Source organism: Patella vulgata, chromosome 3, assembly GCF_932274485.2.
Source record: "Patella vulgata chromosome 3, xgPatVulg1.2, whole genome shotgun sequence".
Taxonomy (NCBI): domain Eukaryota; kingdom Metazoa; phylum Mollusca; class Gastropoda; family Patellidae; genus Patella; species Patella vulgata.
The window spans coordinates 61,507,100-61,519,939 of record NC_065881.2 but is presented as its reverse complement, the minus strand read 5'-3'; the positions used below and the strand labels follow the sequence as shown (position 1 = coordinate 61,519,939).

At 36.1% G+C, this 12,840-nt stretch overlaps 1 protein-coding gene across 3 annotated transcripts in view; it reads left to right on the top strand.

Moving 5' to 3' along the window:
• The window catches only part of LOC126814205 (NEDD4-like E3 ubiquitin-protein ligase WWP1), a 30,189-nt gene that overhangs the window by 4,993 nt on the left and 12,356 nt on the right, over nt 1-12,840 (top strand). Inside the window, exons 1-9 of one of the 3 annotated variants that reach the window (XM_050539205.2) lie at nt 291-369; nt 822-913; nt 5,512-5,659; nt 7,330-7,454; nt 7,727-7,864; nt 8,201-8,437; nt 11,265-11,406; nt 11,576-11,671; nt 12,586-12,812. In XM_050539205.2, the coding sequence (XP_050395162.1) occupies nt 850-913; nt 5,512-5,659; nt 7,330-7,454; nt 7,727-7,864; nt 8,201-8,437; nt 11,265-11,406; nt 11,576-11,671; nt 12,586-12,812 (1,177 nt within the window). In that variant the 5' untranslated portion in view covers nt 291-369; nt 822-849. Of the gene's footprint in view, nt 1-290; nt 370-821; nt 914-5,511; nt 5,660-7,329; nt 7,455-7,726; nt 7,865-8,200; nt 8,438-11,264; nt 11,407-11,575; nt 11,672-12,585; nt 12,813-12,840 lie in introns of those variants that run through there. The other 2 variants (XM_050539206.2, XM_050539203.2) reach the window with 2 other exon arrangements.

The window sequence follows — 12,840 nt, the reverse complement described above, 5'->3', positions numbered from 1 at the left end:
ATATTAAGTGATTTCAATACAGGAAATGCAAAGTTATTTAGTGGCCTACATGTAGTTTCTATTGTTAGATTATTTTATGATAATGTTTTACATAAAATTTAAACTATATGACATTGGATGACCTGCTATGTATGTTGTCTTTATATGTTGTATATTTTTATCTTTTACATATGGTTTACATATTTACATTCTCTATTTCCTTCTATTTTTTTCTCATTAAAAGCATTTACTGTTCACATGAACCACCATTAGAGTTTAAGTACATGTACGTACTAATAGTGAGGATGTACATGTAGTGATAAAGTAGTCTACAATTTTTGATACATGTAATTGACAGAATTGACAAAATGCCTACGAATTAGCATACATGTATGTGATTTAAAGCAGGAGTTAAAACTCTTGATTGAGGTTAAAATAAAGTATTGAATTGAGTTGATCTGATGGGATATTTCAATTTAAGATGGGATTTAAAACTCTTTCTGATTTAATTGGCTTGTTTCATTTTTGTTTCCTTTATGAACAGTGGATCAAAAAATCAATTATATTTCCATATGTATAACAATTTCTACAATGATTGTGTAAAATCTAGTTTAATTTTTACCCAAATCAAGTAGGTCTGGCCATTTAGATAAATCTGTACATGTACAGTACATGTACATGTACGTATAGTGTATAAACGTAGGTACATGTACATTTGTAATAAAGCTCATAACTATTGTTTCATTTACTAAATTGATATATTTATGCTTGTACATGCATGCACAATAGTATATATTTGTAATATTGTTATCTATAGCAGCATGTCATTGAATTTGTTACAGATTTGACTATGTTTGAACAGAGATCATAATGGGAGAGGCGGCAGGCGCTACAGGATCAAGTACCTCACAACTGTGCCAATTGCAAATCTCAAGTAAGTCTTTAATTTATTAAAAACAAAATTACTGACCCAACAACTGATTGAACTAGTTATATTAGTAGTAGTGTATGTTGATGTACATGTAGCTCACATGTCACAGTGAATCTACTTTTCTAAAATATGAAAAACACCATTTACATTGCATGATATAAACCCAAACAGCAACCAAACTTAAAGAGGCATTATGGGAGATTAGATAAAGAGTTGATAGTTAAAAAAATAGATAACGTGAATAGAATATCTTGAAAATTTCTGTCATATTGCTCCAATTTGAACCCAGATATTAGCTTTTGAATTTTAAGCCTAGCCTTGATCATCAATACTAAACTCGGTGCAGTAAAAAACATAGTCTCGATTATCCATTTTTATACGCCCACATTTTCATGTGGACGTATTATGCCGTCGCCCCTGTCCGTCCGGACGTCCGTCCGTCCACAATTGTTTGTGGACTCTCTACATGTCACAATTCTTATCCGATTTCGACGAAACTTGAAATATAGGTTTATCCCCAAAAGATCTCGGCTGCTTTCGATATTGGCATGTATCGGATCGAAACTTCATGGATTATGGCCCCTGTTTGTACGAAAAATCACGTTTTTAGCTTGTGGACCCTATACATGTAGAGGTCACAATTTTTATCCGATTTTGTTGAAACTTGAAATGTAAGTTTATAACCCAAAGATCTCAGTTCCTTTCGATATTTGCGCATATCGGACAGTAACTTCCTGAATTATGGCCCCTGATTGTACGAAAAATCACGTTTTTAGCTTGTGGACCCTATAGAAGTCATAATTTTTATCCGATTTAAGAAACCGTTCTATAATATCACCGCTACACCCTAAGGATGACTGAGTTCGAATTTCGTGAAAATCGGCCCAAAATTGACAGACAAAATGGCCGCCGTTCGTTCCCAAAAAGCGTAAGAATATGGTATATCAAGGTTGTGGACCCTATAGGGGTCACAATTTTTATCCGATTTTGTTGAAACTTGAAATGTAAGTTTATAACCCAAAGATCTCGGTTCCTTTCGATATTCGTGCATATCGGACCGTAACTTCCTGAATTATGGCCCCTGATTGTACGAAAAATCACGTTTTTAGCTTGTGGACCCTATAGAAGTCAGAATTTTTATCCGATTTAAAAAAAACGTTCTATTATATCACCGTTACACCCTAAGGATGACTGAGTTCGAATTTCGTGAAAATCGGCCCAAAATTGACAGACAAAATGGCCGTCATTCGTTCCCAAATAGCGTAAGAATATGGTATATTAAGGTTGTGGACCCTATAGGGGTCACAATTTTTATCCGATTTTGTTGAAACTTGAAATGTAAGTTTATAACACAAAGATCTCAGTTCCTTTCGATATATGCGCATATCGAATTGTAATTTCCTGAATTATGGCCCTTGATTGTAGGAAAAATCACTTTCTTGTTAGCTTGTTCTCTATCCATCTCTCGAAAATGTGGGCGTATTCTGCCTGGCAGCCGCTGCTTGAATTTAATCATCAATGAGTGTTGAGCAGCAGATTTGATTCAAATCCAGTGAAAATCCGACACTTAAGATGACATTGAGAGTTGATTATGGTTTGGATAAGTTAATTAATGTCTAATTAATAGTTTATACATGTATAACATTTCAGGCCTAAAGAAAGACCTGCAAAAATAGACAGATTTAGCTCTTGCATAATGTATGTTTATAATATAGAAACAGTATGCTAGATCTATAAACACAGCAGGCCATTCTTGCTATAATTATAATAGTTCAAAAATAGATAATGAAATACATGTATGAATGTATTGGAAATTTCAATCAAATTGTCTCTGAATGTGAGGATTGCTGATCTTTGGCACTGGCAGTCATAAACTGTATCCACAGTTCATATTCTTCATTGCTTGTAGTAATATACAATCTGATTAAAACACAGACCTTATTTCATTTTGTTATACGTCCACATTCATAATGTGAACGTATTATGCCGTCGCCCCTGTCTGTGTGTGTGTGTGTGTGTGTGTGTGTGTGTATGTATGTATGTATGTGTGTGTGTGTGTGTGTGTGTCTGTGGTTCGCCTACAGGGCGCAATTCTTCATGGATTTTCTTCAAACTTGGTATACTTATTCCTTATACCCCAAGGAAGATCCCTATTGTTTTTGGTGCATGCCCGACCCCCCGGGGCAGAGCCACGCCCATTTCTAGTATTTGTTTGTTTGTCGTCTACAGGCCACATTTCTTAACTAATAATCTTGAAACTTTGCATACACATTCTTTGTACCCTAAGGAACATCCCTATCGTTTGGGGTGCATGCCCAACCCCCAGGGGCAGAGCCACGCCCATTTTCTTTTCGTGTGTCTTTGTGTCGCCTACAGGGCGCAATTCTTACTGGATTTTCTTCAAACTTGGTATACTTATTCCTTATACCCCAAGGAAGATCCCTATTGTTTTTGGTGCATGCCCGACCCCCAGGGGCAGAGCCACGCCCATTTCTAGTATTTGTTTGTTTGTCGTCTACAGGCCACATTTCTTAACTTATAATCTTGCATACACATTCTTTGTACCCTAAGGAACATCCCTATCGTTTGGGGTACATGCCCAACCCCCAGGGGCAGAGCCACGCCCATTTCCCATTTTCTTTTCGTGTGTCTTTGTGTCGCCTACAGGGCGCAATTCTTACTGGATTTTCTTCAAACTTGGTATACTTATTCCTTATACCCCAAGGAAGATCCCTATTGTTTTTGGTGCATGCTCGCCTCCCCGGGGCAGAGCCACGCCCATTTTTTGTATTTGTTTGTTTGTCGTCTACAGGCCACATTTCTTAACGTATCATCTTGAAACTTTGCATACTTATTCTTTGTACCCTAAGGAACATCCCTATCGTTTTGGGTGCATGCCCAACCCCCAGGGGCAAAGCCACGGCTATTTTCTTTTTTATGTCTGTGTGTCGCCTACAGGCCACAATTCTTAATCGTCTTGAAATTTTTTCATATGAATTGCTTATACCCTAACGATGATCCCTATTGTTTTTTTTACCCCCAGGGGCAGAGCCACGCCCATTTTCTTTTCTTTTTCTGTCTGTGTGTCACCTACAGGCCACAATTCTTAATCGTCTTGAAAAAATTTCATATGAATTGCTTATACCCTAACGATGATCCCTATTGTTTTTGGTGCATGCCCGACCGCCAGGGGCATAGCCACGCCCATCCATTATATTTATTTATTTGTTTGTCATCTACAGATCGCATTTTTTTATCGTATCACCTTGAAACCTAGCATACATATTCCTTCTGTCCTAAGGAACATCCCTATTATTTGTGGTGAATACCCAACCCCCAGGGGCAGAGCTACGCCCATTTTCTTTTTTTATGTCTGTGTGTCACTTGCAGACCGCATTTCTTAATCGATCATCTTGAAAACTTTTTTATACTTATTCCTTATAGCCTAAGGCTACTATTTATACTTATTCCTTAATCCTAAGGCCGACCTCTATTATTATTTTTGGTGCATGCTCGACCCCTTGGGACAGAGCCACGCCTAATGTTTGTGTGTCTTGTGTTTTGCCTACAGACCGCAATTCTTAACAGATCCTTTTGAAACTTTGCATACCTATTCGAAACGCCATGCTTTTAGAATAAAGACATCGATTGTTTTAAAATAAAATTGTGTTCTGTTAATGTGAACGAAGTGTTAAACTGATAGCAGTCCTACAACCCAGTTTTATTTCACAGACCCTCAATGCAAACTGGACCATATCAAACAAAACAGGAATGTGGACGTATATTGCTGCGTTAGCGATGCTCTTGTTTTACCTGCCTTCACTACACTAGGATCTGGAAGAGTGGTACATGTACCTGTGTCCTGGTTGTTATATAACCCGCCAATGAAATGGTCTGTTGTGGCGAGCTCTTGGCGTGCGGCGCATGGAACTGTGGGTAGACATTCGCAGTGAAGACAAAGCAAAAGTTGTACATGTAACATCAATGCTCGTTGGTTAATCAAATGTCTGATGTTATAAGGTCAAAAGCCGCTTGTATGACCCCTGACGCCATATCCCACTACAACCGAAAGTATAAAAAAAATATGAAACAAAATATAGATCTGTATTTTAATCAGATTGGCTGCGATAATAAACAAAGTCTTGATTTTCATTCCTTTTATTGGCAATCTCTACGGGTGACGTCATGTATTACTGGAAATATGGTTGGCCATACTTGCATTTTTTAATGCAGATACGGTGGGCATTGTCTAATAATCAACTCAATATCTAAGCCATCTGATAGTCTAGAGAGTTGATATGGGCTTGTTGTGTTAATAAAATTCTAAATAATGATTTATATAACATTTGAAGCAAGAAACATGCCTGTCGTCAATTGGCTAATTTAGCTCTTAAAGTAAAGGTTAAGTAAGATACATGTACATACATGTAGCATACCTCTTTAGAATACATGTATCTGGGTACATGTACAGATGAATTGCCAAAGAATAACCTTTTGACAACTACATGTAGATAACATTATCAGATTATAATTAAATTATGAATTCAAAAAAATAAAAGCAATCAAAACTTCACAAAAATGTACTGTCATTTACTTTTCAGTTGTTTCGGCAAAATTTTCCTCAGGTGGAGGTTTATTTTCTGCGAAACCGGATTCTTACTGTGAAGTTAGTGTTGACGGTCAACCACCACGTAAAACAGACGTACAGAAAAAATCTGTTAACCCTAAATGGGATGAACATCTAACAGTGTAAGTAGAATATTTATGAGCTGTATAGTTTTTGTGTAATACTCTTGTTTTAACAAGTAGATCTTTTGATGTAGACCAAGGGTGGTCAATTGCAACCTATGCATGTACACACCCGGATTGAGATGTACCATATACATGTACAGCTCTAGACATAATTAGCAGATAAATATTACTTGCCTTTAAAGGAGAATGCTATAATAAAAGTTTAATTTTATCATTTACTTAGTTCATTGTGTGTAACACATTTCAGAATTTTTTTTTTTTTTTTAAAAAAAAGTTTTAGTTACAAATAACGTTAAAAAACACTTTTGGATTTCCGCAATTACGGAAACACCTGACAATTAATGAGCTGACGCTAAATCATGTGACATGACGTAAGAGGCGACACTCGTGTAGCAGTCGATGTATATTTCAATATGGCATTGGCAGAAAGAGACAGCTTGTCAGACATTGATTTCGCCCCGAATGTTCTTTTCTATCGGTATGAGCCAATTAGAAATGCGAGCAACAACAGTGACGATGATGGTTTGGAACATTCTACCATTTCTAGCGAAGAAGAACAATCGCTGCAGGCTGTGTTCAGATTAGGCCAGAGTACCTTGTCTTATCACATTCCTTTGATTCTCGATAACTTTTCGCTTCATTTATTGATGTGTGCTCTTCATCGGCGAAAATATATCCGAGAAAAACTATTAATTCCAACAAGTTCACCCTACCCATAGGGTAATACGGTATTCTATGCCCTAGCCTACTTTCTTTGTGCAACAATTGAAAAACGATGGTCACGTCTTATATACAGTATTTAGCTGTCGAGTGGACGTTAAACCCCATTTCTCTCTCTCTCTGTCTTTTTCGGACACAATAACTGTTCTTCTAATTGAGCTAGAATGTCCAAACTTAGTATAGGTGTTTATTAGGTCAATGCCTTGATGGAGTTCGAAGATGAACAGAGATAAGCAATTTTATTGGTTGAAGCTTTGGGAGACGATAACTTTGGTTCTACAGTTTAGTGAGAGTGATAAAACTCAGAGTATGGATTCATTATATCAGTACTTTGACTAAGTTCGTAGTCTCTATCATCCAGAAAATATTCTAGGAATATTAGTCTGGATGCATTGTCAGCATTTGAGAATAATAGGTCATTGGTTAGATTTTCCGGTCTTTTACGTTAACATAAACAAAGGGAGGTAACTAGCCCTAAAACTATAAGGTGTCGACGCCAATGAAATTAAATTAAGCATGCCATTTCCTAAAATCCATTTGATCGCATTACCAGTTCAATTTCAATATCCAACACTTTTAATTTTTTTTATTGTAAAATTTCTCTCTTCATGGGCCATATCTACATGTACATGTATGTTTTTTTAATTAATCCTAATTGGTCGTCACGATTTATGTTTGTTTATAATAATGCAAGAATTATGAGATTTATTGCGGGAAGGAGCACAACGCTTGCTTGACTTGGCCAACAATACTGGATAATCAGCCACATAAAAAAAATAACTCCTGGTTACACATGGGCAATGGAACTTTACGTCAAAAATTGACAACGTTCCCAGACCCTCTGTACGTTGATTCTGGGTGACTGAGACTACTAAGTTTGATGCTTAGACAAGCAATTTGATTTTATGTACATGTAGGCCTACATTATGAATTTTCTATTTTAATAGTCTAGTTAATCCCAACTCTAAATTAGAATTTCGAGTTTTAAGTCAGAATAGTATACGTGCAGACACATTACTTGGAAATACTGTGGTAGAACTCACTCCACTACTGCAAAAACATGGCGGCAAATGTAAGTTAATTTTTACTTATGGAAAAGATCATTGATTATTAATTAAGTTGATAGTAATAAGTATTATTTGACATTATCAGTGAACAGTACATGTATTTCAAACTGAATTGTAAAACTAAAAGAATAGATATAATGAACTGTGTTTGAAATTAAAGGCACAATATTCCAGGCAATTATAAATTTTCAGACCATACACAATTAAAGCACATTAGAGAAGGAATAAAATGACACAATTGCTGTTAATACTTAACTTTTGTTTGTTTTATTTCTAGTTGATAATTGTATGAAGACTTCTGATCTGAAAGTTGATGGTAAAGGAAAAACAGGGGAGCTAACTATTATTTTAAATGGTATGGATGTGAGCAACCGACCTGTTGTACGAAATGCATCTGGAGGTAGAAATAACAAAAGTAATTATCATTACTTTTTATTTATATATATTCTACATATGAGTTCTATAAATTCATGTACATGTATATATACATGCATAATAAAGTTTATGTACGGTATTCTGTCTAAACTTATTAACGACTTCCATGTTAATTTTTTTTTCTCCAATACTATAAAGAGGTTTGAGAATGAATCTTGGACTATAATCCCCTTACAACTTTGATTAGTAAGAGAATTGGTATAAACAAATAAATAGTCACTTTGTTGATTCATCAGTATCACACAATTGAGAATTGGAGTGGGAGTAGTCTTGGGTTTTTTAACGTTTACAGTGTACTAAATGATCTTAATTTCAGAAAGCTCAAATGGATCGGTTAACAAACCAGATCGACCGGAGAGACCTCCAAATAGAGCTTCAAAAAACGCTGCAGTAGTAAGAGGGCCTGCACCAACTCCTCCATCAAACCCGGTCTTTCAATCACCTCCACTTGTTTTACCCACAACACCTACTACTCCAGGTACACCAGCTACACCAGCCACACCAGCTACACCATCTACTCCAGCTACACCATCTACTCCAGCTACACCTTCGGGTATGTACTATGTTAGCATTCATTGATGCATCGGCTATGCAATGATGCACCAGCCGAAGGTGCGATTATCATTCTACTTGCTAAACATCAAACATTGTCTCTGCTCTGGACAAGGACAGCTGTCTAGTCCTTTGGATGGATCGAAAAACCAAGGTCCCATGTACACATTGGCGTGAACGTAAAAGATCTTGTGACAGTTGGAATTTGAGATAACAGTAGGCCGTAGTGCCTTTGCCCGTGCAAAATTTCCCTCATAGCACACTGTATGGCGTATGCCCGTCTTCAATAGCCCAGTTCGGAGCAGAACAGTAGGATGTTGTATACCGATGCTTTGATTTTTCAAAGAAATCGTTGATATTCTTATTGAAATGAATTTTAATAAAGCCGAAATATAAAGCCAACTATTTTGAGAGTATCAGTAGGCGGATTGTCAATGTAATGTGTTTGACTTGTTAATGAACACCTTTTTAGACAACACTGATGTTTCAAAGTTTAGAATTCAGTGTTCTTGTATTGTAAATGTATAACTTATTTTCAAAAAGACATACATGTATGCTTGAATTAGAAAAAAAAGTCAGCATGTGTGAATGAATATCCGCCAATCATAGCTATAAAAACGCACATGTACACCCGATAGTCAACCAAGAACTTTTTTTTTATGTTTTGCTTTTACCCAGTATGTTTTTAACTGCGTAATTTTAATTTTCAATAATTGTTTTACTTCAATAAATAATTAGCTTTTTTTCTTATATCTATATTTGTTAGCAAATTACACAATCATAGATACGGTTTCAGTTTAAATGTTTGTAATTCGGCCTTAAATATCTGAACTAGAGGTTTACAGCTACCTGTAGTAAAAATAATGTAGGGTCTAATTGAAAGGGTATGTGGGCGTGGGTTTATGTTTTAGTGGATAAAATCATGTGGTTTCAATGTGATTTACAAAACTACGGACAGTCCAGTCTCCATTACTTCATAGACATATTGCTCAACCAATGTCAACATATCTCCTTGCTCATCAGACTAGGCGCTCCGCCCATAATTTCTGGGTAAACACCCGCTCACCAACCCTTGCCGTCCCCTGTGACCCCATTAACGATATAAATATTGGGCTTGTGTGCTCACACATGGTCTTGTGCGTCATACAGCATCAGCAGTCAACACACACCTGAAATACTGTGACAGAAAGGGAGATAACTCTCTATTACCGTTAATGGATTTCCTAAATTCTGTTTACTAAAAAATTATCACAATTTTCATCTGGCCCTAAATCGAGTTAGTGCAAACATTTTGCTTGGAACTCTCTGGATTTGTGTTCCTGGTGTTATAAGCTTTCCAAAAATGTATAGTTTATTTGGGAGGACCATGTGGCGGAATTGTGTTTCTAAGCAAACTAGAAATTTCGACTGCAGGCCTATAGGGGACAGTTAAAATGGGACTGTCTGTCAGTCAAACTTTTTGGGACACAATAACTCTCCTTCTAAATGAGCTAGAATATTCAAACTTAGTGTAGCCACTAGCCAGTGGCCCTGCTTGATTTGTCAATACCGGCGCATACCGGCTGACCACAGTAAGGCACTTGATTTCACCGGAAGTCGACAAAAGTTCGTCTGCGGTATACGTCGAATGAACTGTTTGGCGGCAGCGGCGAACACCGGCGCAAGATGGTGAACATGTCAACGAGATAAAATTCACGTTATTTAGGAATGCCATAAAACACTAATTTTAAAGCGTTAAAATTAAACCAAATGTTTTGAAGTTGAATTTGAGCTTCGTATTACCAAAAGTTCATATGTCATTTATTTTTTCTCAGTAATATTACTACTAATAATTTTCTGCTTATTTTTTTCAAGGCACTTTCAAGTCATACTTTTAAGAATACTTTTTTTGATTAAAACATGTCATATAACCGGTTTAATATTATAACATTATCCAACGCCATATTGTTTATCAGCCGGGTCACTTGATTTGCTTCGATACGGTAACCTGACTGGCGTACGCTGTAGTAGCAACTGGCTCACCTATCGGCGGACAAATCAAGCAGGCCCAGTGTAGGTGTTTTTTGACGGAGTTCAAAGATGAGGAATTTATGTCTAAGGCTAAGCAGAGATAAGCATTTTGATTGGTTGATGCTTTGGGACCCAGTAACTTTGGTTCTAATTAAGTGAGAGTGATAAAACTCAAAGTATAGATTCATTATATCAATACCTTGACTAAGTTTGATGATGAGAATTTTCTACTTTGGGACCCAGTAACTTTGGTTCTAATTAAGTGAGAGTGATAAAACTCAAAGTATAGATTCATTATATCAATACCTTGACTAAGTTTGATGATGAGAATTTTCTACTTAGGCTAAGCAGCGATAAACAATTTGATTGGTCAAGACTTTGTAACACAACAGCTCTGCTTTTGATTGAGGTACACGTAGAATGGTTAAACTTTGTGTAGATGTTCATTAGGTGAATATCTTGACTGAGTTCAGAGATTAACATTTTCCCCTAAAGCTAAGCAGAGCTGAGCAATTTCATTGGTCAATGCTTTGGGACAAGATAACTTTGATTCTAACTTATGGAGAGTGATGAAACTTAGTATAGAGTTTCACTACCAGTTACTTCAAAACCTTGAGTGAATTCAATTGTGAACATTTTCTGCTTAGACTGAGTATAGGTAATCAGTTTAATTGCTTGATACTTTTCAGAAAGATAAATGTGCAGTAAATTGATACGGTTGTGTCATCTACTTATTTTGGGATTGCGATGGGGGGGGGGGGGGGGACATCAGCCTCATTGTTGTCTTATTATTTATGTTCTGATTTGCTTTATTCTAGTGGCAGGCCCACCATCTTTTGCAACAGCAACAGCAACAAATGATAGTGGGAGTGCATCACCAGCTGCGGGGGCTGCATCTGCTAGTACTAACGGTGCACCACAAGGAACACCTCCCGTGGATAATGAACCAATTGCACCAGGGTAAAGCATATTCATCATCCTGTTAAATAATGTATCATGTTAATTTGTTTAATTACAGGTGACTCTTTAATGTTTCCATCTATTTCAATAATTAGTTGTTGAAAATAAAACTAGTGATATATTATTTAGGTAGATTAATAGTATCATTCACTTTTTTTTTATTTTTCAGTTGGGAAACCCGCTATGATCAGCATGGAAGGCCTTATTATGTCGATCATAACACAAGAACAACAACGTGGGAAAAGCCACAACCACTTCCTCAAGGGTATAAAAATAAATTATAGTTATTTATTATTGATGATAGATTTAAAGGACACTATTGGTGTCAGTCATTATCACATATGTGATAGAGCTGGTTTAACATGTTCCAAATATAATTTTAACACAGAGATCATTGCTACGATAGATGCGTTGTTAAGATTTCAAGAAAGGAAAGTGACGAACGTACAAGGAAAACACAAGTTATCCTTTATAACTGACTGAAGTGACGGTTGATAACAGATACCCACTAATAATTCCTTCAAAGACCAAAAGTTGTTATGTGAGGCTGTCAGAAGATATCTGATAATTCAAAAAAGTAATTGAATGTCACTAGATAAAGGAAAACAAGAAAAATAGAAATAGTCCGTACATTCCCATGTTTTTATTCATTCTATACTTAATAAAAACATGGAAATGCACAGACTTTTTCTGTTTTTCTCGTTTTCTCTTATCTAGTGGCAGTCAATTATTTTTTTGAATTTCCAGATATCCTCTCACAGTCTCATATAACAGCTTTTGGTCTTCGATATTTTCCTTTAATGTACTGAACATGTGCGGAATAACAAAATTTAGAATTTGAAAGCCCATTATAATTTAGACATTACAATTATAGTCAAGTTCAGTGGGTCGGTAATTTTAAGTATTTAAATAGGTTAGATTAGAAAAAATGAATTGAGTATGATTGAAAATGATTTATGGTTATTTATTGGTGTAGATGAGAAAGAAAGGTTATTTATATTGATAAAAAGTGTTCAGGAGCATTAGTTGTTGGCTATTAATATTTAGAATTTAAGAGCCAGCTATTTAAACATTACAATCATCAATCAAAGGTAAGTTCTCTTTGTAATTTTGCGTATTTGAATAGATAGAATAGGAAAAGTGAATCAAGTGTATTTGAAAATATGTTATTTTGTGTAGATGGGAAAGAAGGGTTGACCAGAGAGGTAGAGTTTATTATGTTGATCATAATACAAGAACAACTACTTGGCAACGACCCAATGTTGAATCATTAATCAACTGGCAACAATGGCAGGAATGGAGGAATAACAGAACATTAGAAAATCTACAGCGAAGATTCCTCTTCCCACAAGCAGATGCACAAGCTCCAGATAATGATCCGTTAGGTCCATTGCCTGAAGGATGGGGTAGGATTTCTATTTTCTCTTTTGTAAC